A 23,169-nucleotide genomic window follows, 5' to 3' on the forward strand; every position below is an offset into this window, starting at 1 on the left:
AAGAGCCCCAAAATATATTCATTACTTTAGCACTTGATATGAGGTATTTTGCTTTGGCACAATTTTTTTTGTGTGTGTGCTTTATCTGTTGCTGCTCCATAAATCTCTTCCCCAAGGAATTTGTTTTCTTCACATTTTATTTATTTATTTTCAAGAAGAGAGAGCAAATTAGAGAGTGAGAATAGGTATGACAAAACCTGTACTACTGCAAATGAAATACAGATGGTTGTTCCGCTCGGTGGGCCTGGCTTTCTGTGGTGCTGGAGAATGGAATATAGGATGGTAGTCATTGCTGAACAACATATTTTTAACCACTTAGCCATCTCTCCAGGCTTCGACACAGTATCTGATCATTGTGGTCCCTGTGCTCTAGATCTATAGACACAGGGCAATGCTATAGCAGCAGCCATGGCTCTTTTGGAACTTGATGTACACATTATCCAAGGCAATGTAATGTCTACATTTTTCTGTGTATCTCAGAGAGGGGAAATACTGAAATCACATACAGATTTTTTTGTATGTTCCAATTTTCTCCTAATTTGGGGAAAGCTTATGTGACATGATCTTTTCAAATATTTCTGTCCGGAAATCCAACCAGATACTAAATTACACATATATATGTAATCATTCTTTAACAATGTGTAATTTAGTATCTGGTTGGATATATGTGTGTGTGTGTGTGTGTGTGTGTGTGTGTGTGTGTGTGTGTGTGTAAAGAGTGAGATATATATATATACATATATATGTATGTTATATATACATATATATCATAGAAAACCATAAATTTCCAAAATATTAACAGGTAACTAAATTATACATGATAACCAGGATAGATAGTTCATGTGGGAGAGTGCTTGCCTAGAATGCACAAAGCCCTGAGTTCAATACTCAGCAACACATAAACCAGGTGGGGTGGCACATTTCTATAATATCAGCACTTGGGAAACATAAGCACAAAGATCAGAAGTTCAAGGTCATCCCCAGCCACATAGGGAGTTTGAGGCCAAGCGGAAATACATTAAAATCTATCTGAAAGCAATAAATATTTTTTTTTAAATCTGTGATGAAGTTGCAAAAACATGTTTGTATGTAGTACTATGGCATATGCATATGTATGTGTTTACTATAAAGGTGTGTGTTCATATGTGGAGGGAAATAAGAGACACACAAAAAATGAGGGATGGACAGAGAGGGACATGCAGAGACACAATGAAAGATCAAGAGATTGCTAGAACCTTTCTCTGCACAAAGTGAGGCATAGGTCAAAACTAAATTACTCTGCATGACAAGGAATGAGGGGCTATTTGGAAGCTGTAGGGTATGGTTGAAAAACATGGCTAGATTTTAAGAAGGGAAAATAGAAACTGATTTCTGAAAGCCATCCATTATGAAATGCAATGTATGGTATAAATTTAATTTTCTAACTTTCCATTGAAACCTGCAGGAAAATCTTCACTGCCTATTGTCTTTGAAAAACGAATTTTCCTTCAAAGGAATACAAATTAGAATAGTGTTCTGTCATAAAGAATAATTTTGGCATTAGACCAAACAAAGGAGAAATACTAAGCGAATTGACACACATATATATTATGCTATAAAATTCAGATCAGAGTACATTTTCTTTTCAAAGGACATTCTACATTTCATTAAATATCTGTTAAAAAACTTGACTTCGTTTTTGTACATTCTTCTTCATATAGCAGCTCATCATTCCTTTTACTGTCATAGTGATTCTACTATGTTGAATAATTCTATATCATTGTTCCATGCATGAACGGGTCTTCTTTGGATTATTTGGGTTATTTCACTGGGAAAGATTCTCTGAAGTAAAAATAGATGCACATACAGCAGCCAAATAGCCAGGTAAGGATAACTGTTTTTATCTTGTATGTATTTCCAAAATGAAGCTTATAGCTTATACTAATTCATGTTCCTTTCATTTTACTCTCTCTAACTTGGCTACTTCTAAGAGTTTTGACCAATTGTACAAACTTAAAAGAAATTCTGGCAACTGAAAAGATTGCCCAGTGTTTAAAGAGGTTTGCTTACAAAGCCTGTCAGCCCACATTTGGTTCCCCAGTACCCACGTAAAGACAGATGCAAGAAGTATCACATGTGTTTGGAGTGTCTGGAATTTGATTGCAGTAGCAAAATCCCTGCTGTGCCCATACTCACTCATTCTCTGTCACTTAAATGAATAATAATAAAAAATTCTAATATCTAAAACCACAGAAGAATTATGGAAATGAACAAGAGTGCTGCTTTCTTGGTGAACCTGGTATCAGTTCAAGGGGGAAGGAGATAGACACTGAGGACACTCAATAACTACCAAACCAGACATCCAGAGGCTCCTATGAGCCTTTTACTGAAATAGACTTAAAATGAACCCAACATGGCTCAGGGAATTTTTCAGAAGAGGGGACAGAAAGATTATTAGAGCCACAAGTTGGGAAATTATACACAGAGACATTACTTCCCCATAACTCACAGCTGCCCCCAAAATGCATGCCCCACAATTTCCATGGTGATGACCTGCATCCCTAACAAGGAGAGACCCTTTGGAAAAGGGGCAGGCATGATGGAAAAGATGGTACCAACATGTGCTGTTTACATGGTAAGTATATCCATAACTAATAAAAAAATTAAAACTTAACCCTACTTTTTAAAGTAAAATTTGTTCAAATATCTACTAGTTATGTCTTTTATCAAGGAAAATGCTGAAATATCTATACATTTTATATTAATTGTAATGACATTTTATTACAATTTTATTATTTGTTATTTTATCTAATATTTATATATAAATACCATTATGCAGTTTTGATATCCTTTACTGTAATTTTTTCCAAATATGTTTGCAATTTAATATGCATTCTATTGATATATGGTATTTTATGTTATTCAATATAGTCTTGAGACCTTCCTGTGTAAGTAACATTCAGAAACTTTTTGTCATGTACACACCACTGAATGACTGTTAAGGTTTCTATGAAAAAGTAATTTTGGATTTCTTTGCCAATATACCAATATGGCAACATACCAATAAATTCAGGGCACCCTGGATTCTTATCTTGGGCATTTAAAGAATTAAAATCCATGGATAAGAGGGTAAGGAGTCTCCACTAGAAAAAGGGAAGAAAAGACAATGCAGAGCTCCTGCCATGTGGGGGCAGGAGAGAGTAGCAAGCCCATGTGGGAGTGAGGGAGGGGGATCTCCTCTTGTTTCAGTCCAGCTGGACTGAGGGTTCATCAGAACCTGGAAGTTCAGGGTCCAAACAAGAGAGAGCTTTCCCCTGGTAAGGGTCTATTTATAACATTGTGTATGGGGGGGGGGGGGTCGGTGTTTGACCTTCAGGCTCAGGTGAGCCAGAGTGAGAGCTGACTGGTCTGGGCTGGTGGCTGGCTCAAGAAGAGGCCCACCATGAAGCCACGATTTTAGGGCTGAGCTTAACCCACCACTATGTCAGGATCAGATTTAAATTCTATGAAATAGGAACTCCCTCCCAGGGAGGGGCCCAGGTTGTTCATGGAAAAACAGGCCAGAAGGCAAATCATTCTTTGGTCTCCAGCAAAGCAGAGATTGCAAGGGCAGACCTAAAGATGCTCCTGCCTTTACTGTCTATGGCCCAGTCACCCTAACTGCCTCACCTCCTCTTATTATAATTTACAACTACACGTGTTCCAAGTTAGTTTTGTATATAGTACATAGTAATAGGGTGATTTCCTACACATAAATCTGTCCTTTTTCTACATGTAAATCTGTCTTTGTTTTTTACATGTAAATCTGTCTTTTTGAGTTTTTTTTTTTTTTCTTTTTTTTCTTCGATGTAGGGTCTCACTCTAGCTCAGGCTGACCTGGAATTCACTCCTGCCTCTGCCTCCAAAGTGCTGGGATTAAAGGTGTGTGCCACCATGCCTAGCTTTTTTGAGGGTTTTATATTCAGCAATTTTCACTACTAAATCAAGACATAATAATAGTATTTTTGTTGTTTTGTTTTTTAGTTTTGTAAATTTTAGTAACTGGTAGAACAAACTCTATACAGTTTATTTTTTGTCAGTTCTATGAAATTACATTTGAATTTCTGGAATATATACACAATTCATATTCTACTTGCATATGTTATTAGGCCATTTTATTTCAAATATACCAGATGGTAATATCAGGAATACCACATACTACAGATCTTGATCATGCCACTAAAACTAAAGTTAGGTAGCTATAGACATTATCTGTTTGGATAACTCCAAATGTCACCAGACCTTAATTATCATATTCTGGGTGAAGGTAACATGTTAATTTAATGCATTGGCAAGATGTCTGCAAAAGGCGAGGGAAAAACTGTATGGTGTAGATTTTTTTTTGTCTGTGTGAGTGTGAGAGAGACTTTCTATATTTACCAAAAACTGCAATTATACACTACAACTTTCTAATTGGATATTATGATATTATTTATGTTGGCCTTTACCATTTCACGTTGGAATCTGTCACTCAGAGAAACTTTAAATTTCAGTAATGTGACAGTCTTATCTCTCCATCATCAGTACTGCACACCGTTTCCCACATAAATACCTCGTGAAGTCTGTCATCTCCATCATGATCATACACATCTTCTTGGCGAGAACAATGATGTCGTTGCTTGTGTCGTCCCATATCTCAATCTCAGCATCCAGCTTGCTCTTCACCTTCTTGAAATCAGCAACCTGCTCGGCGATCTTTTCTTTTTCTGCCTCAGGCAGTTGAGTCATCTTAGCCTAAAATGCGAGATAATTCAATCTCAAAATTGTTTCTCTATGGAAACAGCATTCTGGGAAATTTTGGTTATTATAAGTTATCCAAAAAATGCATTCACTTAAAACCAGAAGCACTTTATAGCCTGTTATTTAATCAAAACTCTTCTTTTTTTGCTTCACATAGAAAAGCTATTAAATTACAAATATGTCCTCTAATACTGTGACATCACATTTGAGGTTGGAAAGGAAGTGTTTGGTGTCTGACATAGCAAGTCTACTCCTTAAAATGACCTGATGTTTTGCCAATTATGAATGAATTAAATTTTTAAGTTAATCCAAATTTAAATTAGGCATAACTTTTTGTGAGAAAATGCATATGTTTTTAATTGCGCTAGTAATATATTTTGAAAGTGAAGTGTAAAACATTGTGTGTGTGTGTGTGTAAGTTTAGATAGAACTTTAAATGAATAGGATGTATAGCTTAGTAAACAATGACACTATATAATTTCAATGGCATGCATGTGGTACAAAAGCACATGTAAATCATATCATGACGTGTCCGTTTGCGTATGCAGACACGTGCAGGAGCACATTTGTGTAAGCAGTTATGGGAAAGGAAAAGCTGTGGGCAGGGATTATCAGAACCGCCAGCCCTGTTGAGTTGGCATATGGAGCACTGAAGCACTCTCCCACTGCAAGGTGCCCGGCAGCTTATTTTTTATTCTTTGAATAAGTTACATTCCTAACAGCATCTTCCTCTTGCAATCTGAAATGAAGGCTTGGTTGAAAACCATCTATATTCTAAATCAACCATATTCACAACCTTACCCCAAGACATCAGTTACCTTTCTGTCAACTAAAAGTCAAATCTTGAAGTGAAAATTATTTAATATTTTGAACACCATACTTTTGAGGCGACTGTTCATGAAATTATATCATCAAACAGATAGACCCTGGGAGGAGCAATTCCCACAAAACACACACACACAGACACACACACACACACACACAAACACAAACACACACACAAAACTGTTATATTTCCTAGTAGAGTGAGTATATAAGTCTAGAAAAAGTATATTTTAAAAGGACAAATGATGTATTTTCTTATTAAAATAGTCACCTTGAATATACAATACATGCAATACTTCTATATTTCTAAATGCTAGTTTGGCCCTTAGAGTAAAGAAAAAAAAATCTAAAGCTTTGTAATGTTTAGGACACTAGCTTCAAAACTCTGAAAATGTACCTCAGCAAATCAATACTGCATAGTTGCACAAAGATTAAGTATATGAAATAAAGATAAATAATGGCTAATGGCAAATCCAAACAAGAATAAAAATCAAAGAGTCAATAACAACTGCCAGTTGTTTGTTACCTATTTATTATTGTAAGTGTAACCATGCAATAAAGCATATAAAATAACATAGTATCTATAAGATTTTCAGAATTATTTAACTATGGCTTAATTCTAACCCAGTATATACAATGAAGAATGAGGCTTTCTGATTTGAACTTCCCTTTAAAATTCTCAGAACAGGCTTGAAATGCATTAAATGTTCAACAAGTGAAATTTCTTACTTAGAAGAAAAAATACCAATATACTTTCATATTCTAACTCACATTTCCATTGTATTATTATTTGATTTCCCCTGAATAATAAAATTAAATGCATGACACAAATTTTTTAATTAATGGGAAATATAAATTTATTTCTATGCAACTGAAAATTGTGTGTGTGTGTGTGTGTGTGTGTGTGTGTGTATTTTCTGTTTAAAGCATTAAGAGAAACTTTTGCCTTAGTGGTGTATACCTTTAATCCCAGCACTCAGGAAGTTGACGCAGGAGGACCACTATGAGTTTGATGCCAGACTGTGGCTACATAGTGAGTTCCAAGTCAGCCTATATAGTGAGACTCTACTTCAAAAACATTACTTTTACTATTGTTGGCATATGGTGAGGCACATAAATGAAGACACAGATAATGAATCCAAACTCAAAAATACTGTGCAAGCATGTTAAGTAAATTATAAGCTATGATCTTATCAAGCTAGCTCATAAATAGACTTTCTTCATCTGATGTACTGATCAATGTTATTTTGTAAAATTATTCAAAATTCTAAATGATAATCTCAAGGTTCAGCAAAGGCTCTCTTTTTATTTTCATGCTGTATCTAAGAGGAAATAAGTCCATGATGCTGGATATAATAATAAATAGTGTTGAAGTATGCAATGGGCTATCATAGGACATCTTTCACTATCTGTATAAGGAAGGAAAGCTACTCTGGAGGAAACCTGGCTGAGCACATTCCAAGTTCCATCCCTGGGATTGCCACAGAGTCCTTATATGACCTTACCGAAGTTAACTTAATCCTCCCATCTGAGCCTCGCCAGACTCAAAGTGACAATAATTACAACTGTTCCCCACTTGCCAGGTAGTGAGCCAGTTGTTTATTATCTAGAATGGAGACTGACACTGTCGTGGGCAGCAAGCTCACGGGTTGCACTCAATTTCTTTATAACATCTCAAATCACACGGTGAATTACAATCAACAGATTTCAGCTCTTACAAGACAAGGTAGGAAGTTGAGCAACAATTCGCCAAATTAAAAAAAGTTCTGCAGAATTCTAGGCTATTTCTCACAGGAGAGAAACAATAATGAAACAGTAAATTACTGACACCTTTACTGAAAGGTTTACGGGCTTTTGTGGATAATTTATTAAATGCCATCAATCAATCACTAAAATTTCAAAATAAAAGTTAAGAGAACAAATAACATGAATTAGAATCTCTGACATGTACAGTCAAGTGATTGTACGCTGAATTCCATCTCTATGAAACACAACTCCTATATATGCAGGCAGCTCAAGGGCTTCATGAATCACAAATGTATCAATAAGGTTCTATCATATGTCTGTTGATTTTGGAACTTGCTACCAAAGTCAGTGAAACTAGCTAGCAGTTCCTTATTGCCACATTCTCTAGGAACTATCAATTCATCTGTCTTCATAGCAGCCCTAGAAGGTAAGTATTACGGGTATTCAAATTTCATGTAAGGGAAAATAATGCAAATGCAAAAGCCACAAGAATCTCTAGGGGTCTGCTGAACAGCTGTGCCAGTTTGAGGATATAACCTGGTCTCATGGAATTACCAGAAAGAATGGTAAGAGAAAGATAAGGGACATTCTCCTCTGGTCTCTGCAGACACCGCAAAACCATACAAACATGTGCATACAGCACACATCACTTATCACACATTGCATAACAACACCACATGTGTATTCTACACATACGTACATACACACCACAAACACACAAGCAAACAAATGACCTCCAGACATAAATCCAACACTAGATGATTTATGGCCAGCCAAGCAAACTATGATGGTCCTTGAACTGAATACGAAGTTTACACTACAAAGAACCCAAAATTATACTACAAATTTTTACAACATCCATACACATTATTTGCCTGTGTTTAATCAACAGATATGCCCATTAACAATATTGTAAGCTACATCTAAATGCCTGCATACTTAAATTTTTGAACACTAAATGTGGTGATAATTTGATTAATTTAAATTTGCATTGCATTTTCCTGGGTCATCTTTAAAAAATGTTGACATGCTTTTTTTCAGTATCACCCACATGGAAAAAAACATAAATTGTTTAACAACTCAAGTGTTAAACGTTAGAACCACTGTGAAATGCTCAAACTTGCAACTCAGGAAATCTACTCATTACAAGATGCAACTTAGGTCCAATTTTCTTTCACTTGGCACATAAGCTTAGTTACTTGTGGCCCCTGCCCCAGTTTGCAGTCAATTGTTTAGAAGTAGGCAGGAGGTGTGCTAGTCTGAGGACCAGAACAGGAAAAAAAATCAGTCAGGAGACAGGATTCTGACACAACACTAAACTGTTGGCTTATAAATCAGCTTTTCTAGTGACACCAGGACAACTCCTCCTATCACTATGTTACATAGAGCACAGTACAATTATGTGTGGTCATAACACCAACATCTACTTACATACTCCATCATCACCCAGCATGAAGTCATCCTAAAGTACCATTCCTACTCACAACAAGGTTAAAATCAACCCTGAGCAGAAACATAAAGGTATGTTTAATTATTTTTTATTATTCACATAAGTATGCATAGTTGAAAATGAACTCCAAAAAACATGTTTTATAATTTAAATGTCAAGGGCCTGGAGAGATGGCTCAGTTGTTAAAAGACACTTGCATACAAAGCTTGATGGCCCAAGTTTGATTCCCTAGCACCTACATGAAGCCAGATGCACAAAGTAGCCCATGCCTCTGGATTTTGTTTTGCAGTGGCAAGAATCCTTTTTGTGCCCATTCTCCCTCTTTCTCCTTTGCCTCTCCCCTTGCAAATAAATAAATACATAAAGATATTTTTAAATGAAATTTTAAAAATACTTTATATATATGTGTGTGTGTGTGTGTGTGTGTGTGTGTGTGTGTGTAATTGAAAAATACATGAATCACGAATCACATATAATTTGTAAAGCATCTATATGCCTAATGAACATTCATAAAATTATTGTGAGGCAATTTGGGGGTAACAAGGTCCCAAAAGCAAAAATGAGGAATGTCCTTGGGCCTGTCTTTACTGTCTACATTTGCTGGAGGTCAGAGAAGGAGAGGCTGTCTTCATCCAGAGCTCAGAAAAGACCATAGTCTGGGGCTATGAGTGGGCTTTTCCAATTCCAGAACCCCTCTGCTGAACAGGAATTTTGTCTTCTTTCCTTCTCAAGTAATATCTATAATCTAAAAAAAAATGCATTTAAACTTTACCTAATGGTCGAGATATAAATAATTTGAATTCATAAGACAAAATCCTGGCATAGGAAGGTCTGGTGTGACCATGAAAGTCCAGCACAGCAACTCGTAGTTTACAGCCAACCAGAAGCCAAGAAAGATTCCTGCTTTCTCAAAGTCACCCAAGTCCCATAGTAACTATAACTATAACTATAACTATAACTATAACTATAACTATAACTATAACTAACTATAACTATATATGTGTGTGTGTATTAAATGTACAATGAAATAAATACAATTTATACTTTTATCTTCTAGTAGCATAATGGGAATTGGAACTTATAATTCTTTCTTACAGTTTTCTTGATGAAAATAACAATTTCAGGAATATGACTTATAGCTGCAAATATTCATGACATTTTCTTTCCATAAGTTTTGCTTCTGCCTAATTTATGTGTCTGTATACGTATATGCATATATTTGTGTATATAATATACGTGATTCTATCTATGTGTGAATGTGGGATGGAGATATATATATATATATATATATATATATATATATATATATATGAAAGTGTTCTTATGTGTACACATATGTGTATGCGTTTATGTATTTGATGCATGCACATATTGCTAAGATCTAAAACATTTCCATGATTAATGACCTACACAGAAATGGTAATGACAGATACTTATATTTCAAACCAGGTATGACACTTGCAAATATTTGTACATACATGTAAGGATTATATAACACAGATTAATATCAATTAACAGTAGATAATGCAATACCGAAATAAAAAGGAGCAGATATTATTTTTGCAGAGTCTATCACCTAATTATCACATTGGAGATCTTCAAATGTAAACTAAAGTATTTCTTCACTATAGCAATTTCACAAACATTATTTCTTTGTGGTTACATTCTCAGGTAATTATCATGTTTCTGCTCACTTGTGACCTAAGATCCACAGTTAGTTCAGGTTCTCCTATGCTGAAATTTAAGTAAATTCTAATCAAGCTAATTTTCTTTCTTTTATTAAGATTTTTTTGTTTTTGTTTTTTTGAGGTAGGGTCTCACTCTAGGCCAGACTGTCCTGGAATTCACTATGGAGTCTCAGGGTAGCCTTGAACTCATGGCAATCCTCCTACCTCTGCCTCTCAAGTACTTTTATTAAAGGAGTATGCCACCACACCCTGCTGTTTGAGATTTCATTATTATATTTTTTACTTCTGTACTCAGTAAATACAGTCAAGTTGGTACCATTGTTAGCCTCCTCCCTGTCCTTCTCCTTCCACAGAGATCCTCCTTATTGGGGTATATGGGTAAGTGGGTCGTGCATTGTGGGGTTAGCCTTCAGTTTGGGGTGGGAAGAAATGTCTCTGCGTGTCATGACTTAATATGTGGCTTTGACATTCTTTCCACCCCTCTTCTGCAAATTACCCTGAGCCATGTTGGGTTCATTTTTGGTCTGCTTCAGTGTTGAGATCTTGGGACTCTCTGTGTCTCTTCAAATCTGGTTTTGTAGGGGTTGATTGTTCTCTGTGTCTATCTCCTTCACCGTTGTGCTGGTTCCTGTGAACTGTAAATTTTAGACATCCTATATCTCCATAGATCACCTTTCATCTTCCATGCATTTCTCCCCTGATTGACCTACTGCTTTGATTTGAAACTAATGTATAACAATTTTCTTCTCATTCCATTGTGATTCTAAAATTGTTTAAAATCATATATATAATGTATTTCATATATATATTTATCTATTATATATATATATACATATACATATACATATACATATACATATACATATATATATATATATATATTTATTTATTTATTTATTTATTTATTTATTTATGGTGTCCCAGAATTTTGGGGTAACAAAGACAAACTGGAAATAAAATTTCAATCCTGTGATTTTAATTAAAGATGTAGAATATACCAGGCTTGGTGGCACACTCCTTTAATCCCAGCACTTAGGAAGCAGAGGTAAGAGGATCACCATAAGTTCGAAGTCACTCTGAAAATAGGGTGAATTCCAGGTCAGCCTGGGCTAGCGTGAGACCCTACCTCAAAAACAAACAAACAAGAACAAAAAAGATGTAGAATATGAGGGAACAGCATAATGGAGTTATAGGGGTTCAGGATAAGTGCTTGAGCCCCAAACCCTGAGTTTGTATCTGTTTTTACCCAAGGAATTGAGACTAAAAATGACTGAGAAGGATAATTACTAAATGGTTACATTTATTCAAGAATATAGAAGGGAGAGAGAGGGTGCACACCCCAAGGAAGGAAACATGGATGCACCCCAAGGCTCAACAACCAACGCTGGCAGTGAGCATGGACCTGAACCATGAAAAGTAACTAAAAGAGGGGAAAAAAGTCATAGAGCTCCTGCCACATGTAGGGCAGGAGGGGAGAGAGCCCATGCAGTTGTACCAGTGGGGTAGGGAGGCTTACCAGGGCCTGGAATTTCAGTAGAGATAAAAAGCAGCAAAAAATAAATAAACATGTTTATAGCTGCTCAATTCGTAATAGCCAAGAGCTGGAATCACTAGATGAATGGGTAACTAAGATGTGGTATATCTACACGATGGAATTCTACACAGCAGGAAGGAAAAATGACACAATGGAATTTGAAGAAAAATGGTTGAGCCTGGAACAGCTTATTCCCAGTGAACTCACCCAATCACAGAAAGATGCTCCCTGCATAGTTTCACTCATCGACAGCTCCTAACCTGAATCTACCCAAGTTGCCGACACACCCACCAAGCATCTTGAGGACCTGACAATAGGGAGGGTGAGGAGAGAAGGGATGGTAAGGAGGGGAGGGCTACACAAAACTGGATCCCAAAGGCAATGGTACCATAAAACTCCACATCCTAAAAGACAGACAAAATGGATAAACTACCAGGCCCTTAGAGGGAACACCAGATTCACAAGGTCCTGGAGAGGGTACAAAAAAAAAAAAAAAAAACCTGTTCATTATCTCCTCCAATTTCTTCTCCTCCCTCCCTCCCTCTCTCTCTCTCCCTTCTCCCCCTTCTCTCTTATCCCTCTATCTGTTTTATATCACTTATCCAGTTCTTCCTTTTCCTCTTGGCTGCTGACCTATAACTCCTGGTACCAGCAGGTGGAAACCATGGACAATGAACTTTTGATCACAGAGACCTACAAGGTTTCCTAAAAGAAGACAGATTTATGTCATGGCGCTTGAGGGCCCACCATAGGTTAGTGGTGAGACCCTACAGCTGAAGACACCGTACACTGCTGGCATGTAGCATTCAGCCGCATGGTTGGAAGAGAGTCAGTCCCCAGACAGCCCATCTAGTGCTAGAAGGTGCTACATGAGTGACTAGGGGATGAAGACCAATATCTGCCCAAGCAATGCATGATCTAACTTACTTAGCAGCAAACCACCTGATGTGATGCTCACACAAGTGCAATAGTGGTGCATAACCATGGTGGGAAATCAACTGCTCTCAATTTGGCTAACTGATCTGCTCAATGGAACAGAATCCATAGCTAGAGCTGGGAATCAAGTCAAAACAATATCTAAAAATGAACCCGCTCTCCACTAAATTGTCTCTAAAAAACAATGATTAATACATCTACTTTGTGCTAACTTTACTGTCTGTTGGAGAATCTGCTTCTCTTTTTCAGATAGATGCAGATCCTAAGGAAAGAACCACCCCATCATACCTCAAAAGGGCCCCAGATGAAAATAAGAACAATTGGGGAAACATGCAAGAATGCTGTTTTCTTGGCAAACTGGGATCCAGCACAACAGTGAAGGAGATAAGACACAGAGAACAGTCAACCCCCTACCAAACCAGATATCCAGAGACACAGAGGTACCCAAGATATCAACATGGAAGCAGACCTAATATGAACCCAACATGGCTCAGGGAAATTTGCAGAAGAGGGAGCAGAAAGAATGTCAGAGCCACACATTGGGTCATGACACACAGAGACATTTCCTCCTATCCATAACTGATGGCTAACCCCACAATGCATGACCCATATACCCCAACAAGGAGGGTCCTGGTGGAGGGGATAGGACAGGGAGGAGGCTAACAATGGTACCAACCTGAATGTATTCACTGACTACAAAAATAAAATCAAAAAGAGAAAATGAATTTATTTTAACATTAAAAATAAGTAAATAAATAAAGAGTTGACTGCAGATTAAGGAAGCTGCAATATAAAGGTGAATGTGTTGACATGCATAGCTGGTTAGCTCAAAATAACGGATGCTTAAAAATAATATTTTCGGGCTGGAGAGATGGCTTAGCGGTTAAGCGCTTGCCTGTGAAGCCTAAGGACCCTGGCTCGAGGCTCGGTTCCCCAGGTCCCAGGTTAGCCAGATGCACCAGGGGGCGCATGCGTCTGGAGTTCGTTTGCAGAGGCTGGAAGCCCTGGCGCGCCCATTCTCTCTCTCTCCCTCTATCTGTCTTTCTCTCTGTGTCTGTCTCTCAAATAATAATAATTAAAAAAAGGTGTGAAGAAAAAGGAAAACATTTCTTAAAAAAAAATATTTTCTCTTTCCTGATTATCATATAGTTTGATTTGGATATGAACATATAAAAAGATAATAAGAAATAATATGGGAGTGTGCCTACCTGGTAAGCTCTACTTATGACCTTATTGAGTAGGGCCTTACCTTCAGGCTCAGTGAGGGAGAGTGAGGGCTGGTTGGTCTAGGTGAAGGGCTGGCTCTAGAAAAGGCCAACCATGAAGCCAAGTTTTGGGGCTGAGCTTTACCAATCACAATGCCAGGACCAGATTTAAATTCTAGGAAAGGGAAAATCCCTCCCAAAAGAAGCTCAGATAATTTATGGAAAAGCAAATTTAGTAAACTACGTTAGTCAAGAAATAAGGAGAGAAAAGCTTCTGCTCTGATCTCTAGTAAAGCGGGAACTGTGAAGGCAGACTTAAGGACATTTCTGCTTTCTACTTTCAGGGCACAGTCACCCTAAACTACCTAACAAACCTTCCTGACTCCCTCTCAAAAGCATCAATTTCACATTTACAGCAAAATCAAGAAAAAACACATGGCATGGATTTTTACTCCAAACCAGTTAAAGGCGTAGTTTTTAAGTACTGCCTGAGATAGTGGAAAAGAACTAGAGGACATTATAGAGTTTGTTAAATTTGACTAAAAGTAGAAATTTTGGGTTTGTTACTTGGTCTACTTTGAACTCAGGTTCTTAGCCTGCCACAGGGGCTGGGGGAGAGGGTTAACCTTGTCTCCTTTCAAGATTACATTTCAAAAGGGATGGTTCTCAGATATTTAAGAAAGACTCCTGGGCTGCAGAAATGGCTTAGTGATTAAGACATTTACCGGCAAAGCAAAAGGACCCAGGTTCAATTTTCCAGGTCCCATGTAAGCAAGATGGTGGTGCATGCATCTGGAGTTCATTTGCAGTGCTAGAGGTTCTGGTGAGCCCACTCTCACTTTCTATTTCTTTCTCTCTCTCTTCCCCTTTCTCTGTCTCTAATAAATAAATGAATAAATAAAATAAACATTTGAAAAAAGAAAGACTTTCCTTTGTCATAAAATTGGAAAGAGCATGACCCATATTCCCTAATGAGGAGGGTCCCTGTGGACGGGGGAGGGTGGGTAGGAGGCTAAGGATGGTACCAGCATGACCATAACTAATGAAAAACAAAATTCTTAAAAAATTGGAAAGAAAGCTGGGCGTGGTGGCGCATGCCTTTAATCCCAGCACTTGGGAGGCAGAGGTAGGAGGATCGCCCTAAGTTCAAGGCCACCCTGAGACAACATAGTGAATTCCAGGTCAGCCTGAACTAGAGTGAGACCCTACCTCGAAACACCAAAAAAAAAAAAAAAAAAAAGAAAAGAAAAGAAAAGAAAAGAAAAAAAAAAATGGAAAGAGCCTGGATTACATGTACATCTCAAAGGGGTAAAGAAAAAAAATGGAATTATAAATTCTCTGAAGCACCCTGAGTAGGAAAAGGGAAAGCCCTACAGTCTGAACAATCCTGTGAACAGTGCTGTTATGTCATACTGAGAGCCAAGTTCAAGCCGGCCGTCCTCATGAAGTCACAAAACATCCAGTGAGCTGCCTTCTAAGGAGGCAGAGGGCGGCTGCCTTCCGGAAGTGACAGCAAAGGAGAGGAGAGAAATCTTGCTTCTTTTAGGCAGTTTTAGTAAGGAGGGGAGCCCAAAGAGGGAACCAGAAGACGTCATCTTGAAGGAGAAATGGGGGGGGGGGTCTAGCTTCTTTTAGGCAGCTTCAATTAGAAGCTGAAGCCCAGAGAAAACGTCTGCCACCTGGCCCTGGCAGGAATGGAACTCTTGGCAGGAATGGAACTTGTGGCTGATCTAGATTTGTTTCCGGTAGCTACAGCGCCCTCTGCTGCTCACAGTCCAGCATCTACCAACAACTGGGTCTTCCCCTTTACAAGCCTGAATTTTAGGAAAGAATGCATTTTTAAGCTACTATAAAGGCTGATTTTAGTTTGTTTGTTTTTCCTTCAGCTCTTTTCTCTCTCTGCATCCCCCTCACTCTGCTCTGTGATGTCTACTTGGATGCATGGGAGTCTGTCACCAAGCAGAATACTGTTTCTTGGTCTGAGTAGTTTTTCTACTAGCCTCTGCTTTATCTTTTGGGGTAAATTCTCAATTACATGGATGATTTTACTCTGATCTCTTGAATCACGAGTGTATTTCACTTCTTCTCTATATTTACCACATGGGTGTTTCTCTAAAGCCTGTATAATTATTCTAAACTCAGGGTAACCATGGGTGTAACTCCCTTTACTACTAATTTCTTATCTGAACTTCTTGGTCTCTGCATTGATGTTTTCCCTCTGCTATTCTACCTTAAGCCATCAGCATTTCCTATCAACTTTCTTTCATGTGGAAGGCAGCTCAGAACAGATGCTGGTGGGTGACCATTACAATCTCCCTCCATACGCTGCTGGGTCTGTGTCCTGGCCTTTCCTCTTAAGTGAATCTCATGAGCTCTACTGCGTTTTTCACGTGAATACGATTGTCCTACTTCCCACATGCTTAAGACTTTGATCTAGCCCTCTTCCTACATCTCAATTTCCCTTAAATAAATCCTGCAGTTTGTGATTCATCCTTACAGTTAATAATTCATACATGCCTCTTGAGTTCATTTTTATCATTTATTTGTTAAAAAAATAGAATAGAACTTAAAATTGGGATTTGTAAACTAGGGGGACCCCTTTGAACTCCGAAATCCTGCAACAATGTCACCTTAGTAGGAATGGGACTTATTTCTGATCCAGTTTCATCCACAATGACTGCACAGCCTCTTGCTGCTCCACGGGCTGGCACATTGCTTTGGTGGGTTAGCTTTTGGGACCAACTCCTGAATCCGTGAACCCATCAGGTCTTTCCCTTACAGGCCTGAGTTTGTCTGTCTTCCTATAAGCTTCGGTGAGGAGGAAGCGCTCCCCCTGGACTTGGGAATGTCCTCATCTGTCTTCCATCTATGTCATGCTCTGGGGTAACTTCTCACTTTGACAACATGCAAGACACATCTTTGATCTCTGGGCCTACCACTTGTGAACTTCTAAACTGCATTGCCTCTAATCTCACAGCCTGCTGTGTGCTTTATCTCTTTAAACCTGGAGTAACCATGGGTGTAATAACTCTCTTGACCCTCTTTGCTACTCATTTCTCATGTGAATTTCCATATCCCTGCTCCCCCACCCCTCTATTCTTTCTTAAGCCAACACCACTTAGTCTCTTAACTTTATTTGGAGGCTCAGAGTGGACACCATGCCTCCTACACTAATGTTTCTTCTAAGTCTTTTTCCAGAGGCTTCTAGATCCTAACTTCCATGTAGTTGTGAAACTGCTCCAGCCTTTTCCTAGATCCCAACTTGCCCTAAATAAACCTCGTGGCTTATATTTTCTCCTTAAATAAACTTGATATTTCATAATTTTTCTTTCTTTGAGAATATTCTTAGCAATTATTTTTTAAAACAAATAGGAAAAGTACTCAAAATTGGGGTTTACAAGTCTGGAATATCCCTCCAGAATCCCCAAATCATGCAGCAGTAATGATGTGAGTACTTCATTGCTTTAGGTTGACAACCCTAGAAGAATTGACAAATTGGATGAACTTGAATCATATGCAAACTGTCACTAAAATAAAAAAGGCAAAAGAGAACATAGAGACTGATCTTCAATACCAAAGAGGAGACACATTGGCTAACAAAAATAGGCCTAAAATTTATAGAGTATCCAAGTAACCAGAGTGATGGTAATAAATATTTGAATTTAAAAAAGAGAGAAGAGCCGGGCGTGGTGGCACACCCCTTTAATCCCAGCACTCGGGAGGCAGAAGTAGGAGGATTGCCATGAGTTTGAGGACACCCTGAGACTCCATAGTGAATTCCAGGTCAGCCTGAGCTAGAGTGAGACCCTACCTCAAAAAACTAAAAAAAAAAAAACAAGAGAGAGGAAAAGAGGACAGTTATTACTTATGTATATAGATACATGTAGAAGAAATAAAATAGAGAAAATATCTCAGGAATAAAACTTCCCAGTAATCATTTCCTCAAGTTTCACTGGTAACTATTAAAACCAGTCAGTGACCATTTGAGAAGGAACAGTTTGAACAGTGTTAGAACCGGAATGACTCCATCTTTGGACTCTGGCTGACATTTCATTGTAACTCTGTTTCCCAAGAGTGAGGCAACCAACCCTCCCAATTATTCCCATCTCCGTGGTGGCCAAACCCTGAGGCAAGGTGGGCCGCTCTGCAACCAGGGAATTCCCATGATCCCACCACCCCACACTACCCCACCGCCCCACATGCATCCCGTGGACTGTAAGGGAGGTAGGTGTTCCTGACCTTTCCTGATCAGAGCACTTCTCAGGATTTCTCCAAATAAAGCCTATCCCTGCTGTTGAGCTGAACCTTTTCTGTATTTCTTTCCCACATTTCCTAACAAAAAGTCTTAAAAATATTCTCCATGAGATATTTTCATAACAACAATAACTTTGTGAAGGAGAAATCTCACAGCCAGCAACCCCTCACACCCCCTCACCACACAAACAAGCAAGTGACCTTAGCAGAGAGGAAGAAACAAAAAGAGATACTTCTTGAATGTACCGATTTGATAGATTTGGAAGGACATATATATTTCGCAGTGTTCCCCCCAAAATTTACAAACTTAAGTTCCTGGTAGACATATGAGGCAAATTCAACTTGAGGGGCAATTTATGAAGCACTCAAAAATCTCAAGTTTGTGGAAGACAAGGAAATGCTGTCATGGTCTAGAAGATTGAGGAGATATAACCCTTAAATAAAATACTAGATCCTACCAAGTGGGGTGGGGCAGTTTGCAATTTCAGGACTTTGAAGGCAGAGGCAGGAGGATTGCTACAATTTTGACCAGCATGATGTAATAATGAACTCCAGGTCAGAAAGGTAAGAGACAGCACACAGCAAAAGAAGGTCAGTAGAAAATACATTTAAATCTAAAATAGCCTTAGATTATTAGTTCTCTATTTCCAATGTTCATGTGTCAGTTTTGATAAACAGATCCTGGAAATCTAAGATGCTGACATTAGGAAAATTTATGTAGAAAAAAAAAAAAAACATGAAAACCCTCTGTATTATTTTAACTGTTCCAAAATTCTAAAATTATTTCAAAATAAAAAGTTAGAACAGCCAACATATCATAGCAAAGCTCAAGTGTATTTCTATACAAACCAGATCATATATTTCTTGGTGGATGTGTTTTAAGGCCTAAACTTCTCATCTTACTTGGCCCCACTCTATGTTTTGCTCTATTTTTTTTTCTACTACAGTGAAATACTCGAGTTTCTTTTGTCTCTGATGTTTCTACAGTTTAAGTTGCTCATGGTGAAATGCAGCTTGTAGTTATTAAAATGAATGTTCTAGAAGTAAGCAATTCTTTAAACTGGCAGCACTGTGAGTAATGTGATATTTCCAGCAACACCCAGCTACACCCAGACTACCTTCGGGCCATATCTGCTTCCCGGTACCCTCAACAACACCCAGCTACACCCAGACTACCCTCAGTCCACATCTGTTTCCCGGTACCCTCTACCTTAGGCCCTTCAGGAATCTTCTTGGTTATATGATTCAGTGGCAGCTGCTATTATAATGATTGTGATTGTATTATAGAAATTCTTACTTTACTAATAATGGCTCCCGAAACAGAAGACTGGTTGGTATGTGAAGTAAGTTACATGTCAGATCAGCAATGTGGGCAGTAAAATGAATTTATCAAGGACATAAAAGGCCAAAATTTATTGAATTACACTGCAAAAAAGAAACAGGCGAGCTCCCCTTGAGAGAACCTTAGCAATGAGCATGGGAGGAAGATTTTTATAGCAATTAAGGGGAAAGATCCTCAGTCTTGTTATCATGAAACATTTCTGTAGAGACCATTTCTGGGTGACAGGTGGACATCTCAATATTTTGTTGAGTAAGAAATTTTACAATATAAGTTTGTTTTCTTGAAAGTAGAAACCACATAAGGCACTATAGGGTCATTAGTGGTTATGTTATATATATATCAGTATATTGGCCTGATTGATAAAGTATGAGAAATTTGCTTATATTTTTGGCCTTATGTGTGTATGATTTTGCAGTTTGGCAATTTTTTTTAGTGCATGTTATTATATTAATTCCAATTTATTATTTTAACTTATTCCTTGATACTTTACAAATTAAACTTTATTCTAGGTATTCATATATAGAAAAGAACTATGTGTTTACATAAATTATAAGTATTCTTGGATCACACACAAATATCTCGCATCTATAGGAAATGCAGCTCCTGTGAATAAAGGACTATTACATTTTTCTAAGCAAACTTTTGAAATATTGTCTTCTATTTATTGACCTAATAAAACTTTCATTGCTATGAAGCTTATTTTTATGAAAAAAAACTACTTCCATAAAGGAAAGTCTAAAATCACCAAACTAACTTTTACTCATTAAGAGGAAATAAAGAAAACATAAAACAAAGTAATCCTAATATCACAGATACTTACAAAATAAATATGAGTATTTGTTGGTTAACAGAGCAGCGATCAAAGCCCATCTATTTTGGATCACAGCATATGTTTTAAAGAAAACTTTGCAACATGGTAATGCTTGCCATCATAAAGTGGCCAAGAACAGGTGATTTAGGATGTTTAAATAAACTCTGATGCTACAATAAATAAAGTGCATTGAGGTTAGATTGTTCCTGCAAAGGATAGGTATACAGCCTCTGAGTCTATTCCTCCAGATAAATCTCTCCTTTCCATGTTTCTTAATAAATTCTATGACCTTCTTGTTTTCACTTCCAACTCAAAGGGCCTCTTCAACCCAACATCTTGGTGTGTGTGTGTGTGCGTGCGTGTGTAAAATATTTTTTTTTCTTTTCCTTTGTTGAAAATTTTCAACAGTCTTATTTGAGACAATGCATTTTCCATTTACAGCGCTTATAAAGTGCAAGGTGATTTTCCTTCCCTGTGTGTATGCTCCGTCTTCAAGTATCGAAAATGCCCCATAATCTACTATCGCATCTCAGCTTGAAAGCCGTCCCTGAATTGATCCCGTTTGGCACCTCCGACGTTGCGCTGCATTTAAGCATGCTATTTGGGTTTGGCTTCTCTGACTTCAGTGACAGGCCCCGAGGAAGCACCAGCAGTGGGAATCATGCCTCCACCAAAGACTTTTCCTGCTTGCCTCCTGCCCTCCTGGCCAGCTATGAAATTCTCCCTCTCTTCAGCGGGTTTCTTATCCATGAAAATGATTTCACTGTGCTTGTCATGGATCTTCTGCACTCTGGTTGTAGATCTGGACTCGATGCTTGCTGCCTTCAGCAGCTGCTGTCAGGGCGAGTGCGCACCAGGCTGGCGACGGAGTGCTCCGCTGATTCTCCGCTTCAGATCTGCACGTCTTCCCGAGTTATGGACTCCGCATCTTCCCTTCTCAAAGGGCCACTGGGTATTGTAGACGGCAATCTTGCCCCTTTTCCCCCTGTGTACTTAAACACAGCGGAGATTCGGAGGGAGTCATCAACAGCAATATCAAAAGCGACTTCCATCTCAGCAATGTGATGGGCTCTGAAGGGATGACTATGAACCTTACTTTGCCAACGAGGTTGTTACTCTTGATTATATCAGACTCAAGTTCACTTATTTGAATGCGCAGACCCAGACGGTTGTCACAGGGTCTATGCATACTTGGTGGGCGTAGTAATTGCTCAATAAGAACAGCTATAACTGCAAGCAGTGCCAGTACCAAGAGGAGAAGGAATGGCATCCAAGAGAAACAAATCTGGAAACTTTTCAATCTTGTCTCCAGCCTCAGTGGCTACCTGGACAGCTATACCATGAGCAAGATGGGGTCTAATGTTCTTATTCACTCTTTTTTAAAAAATTACTTATTTATTTATTTGTGAACAGAGAGAAGCAAAGAGAAGAGACAGTCAGAAGGAGAATGGGCACAGTAGGGACTCCAGCTGCTGCTGCTGCAAAAAAAAAAAAAAACAATGCCAGTTGCAGGCACCACTTATGTATGTGGCTGTACGTCGGTATTGGGGAGCACTCTTGAGGAAGCTTCTGAATCTTGGGAATATAACTCGAAGTACCCAGTCTGGCAAAATTATAGATGTGAGACTCTATGTTAGCATCTTGAAACCTTGTGCTGTAATGGCCATGGTGCTAGAGAGTGGATATCATTGAGAATGGATAAACATAGTAGCTGTTGACTTCACAGACAGGCATTGTATCCACACCAGCGTGAGTGGTGAAGGGGAGGGTATATTCAGTTCGTTCACAAACAGTGGGAAGACACCATGAATGTAGTTCATACTGATGTCCTTTCTTGTACTGACTGGCACTTGAACTCAGTAATAAAACAGTTAACCAGTGGCCTTTCAAAGTCTTCCCAGCAGAGGTAGGTGACTCTGGCTACAGATTTTACTTCAAGGATTCCATTCTCAGTAGTGAAGACTGACACATTAAAAGTGACAGCCCCTAAATTAAAAATCAACACATGTTCTTTCAGAACTATTCCTTTTTTAAGCTTTAAGAAATAATAACTGGCTCGTTGGTAACTCTAACTAGACTGAGATCAGCAATGGCCCAAGCATTTTTGATTGTCAGGAACAGATAGTTGTTAGGGCAAGCTGGTTTTGTGAGTACAGCACAGGGAACAGTGTTCACAAAGCAAGGTTCTACTATTTCTTTCATCTTCATCAGAGCTATTGGGATATCCTGACATTTTTTTTTTGCTTTTCTTTTGGTCTCCCCTTGTGTGCTACAGGAGTCTTGGGCCTGCTTTGGACCATTCCTATCTATGGGGATGAAATGACATCATCATTAAATCTACATCTGATCAGATGTTTACCACCAAGACCCATGCTGGAGGGGTTCATGGCAAGCATTTCTCTCACAGCATCAACATCCATAGTAGTTTAGTGTGGGTAAAAGTGACAGACTGGTGTGGTTCACCTCCTGTTCATCAGGCATCATCACCACTGTTGCACGCTGCGAAACACCCGTGCAAGTGTACATGGTACCGCCAGTGCTCCTCCCCTGCTGCAGCGCCGCTAAGACAGGGCGGTGTTTATATAAACCCTACTCTTCTGCTGGATAAACCACACAGACC

General features: G+C 38.4%; 1 protein-coding gene across 1 annotated transcript in view; it reads right to left on the bottom strand.

Moving 5' to 3' along the window:
- Ctnna3 (catenin alpha 3) overlaps positions 1-23,169 on the bottom strand; it is a 1,402,587-nt gene that overhangs the window by 111,935 nt on the left and 1,267,483 nt on the right. Inside the window, exon 15 of the mRNA XM_045137244.1 lies at positions 4,571-4,752. Within this exon, the coding sequence (XP_044993179.1) occupies positions 4,571-4,752 (182 nt within the window). The remainder of the gene's footprint in view (positions 1-4,570; positions 4,753-23,169) is intronic.

Source organism: Jaculus jaculus, chromosome 18, assembly GCF_020740685.1.
Source record: "Jaculus jaculus isolate mJacJac1 chromosome 18, mJacJac1.mat.Y.cur, whole genome shotgun sequence".
Lineage (NCBI taxonomy): Eukaryota > Metazoa > Chordata > Mammalia > Rodentia > Dipodidae > Jaculus > Jaculus jaculus.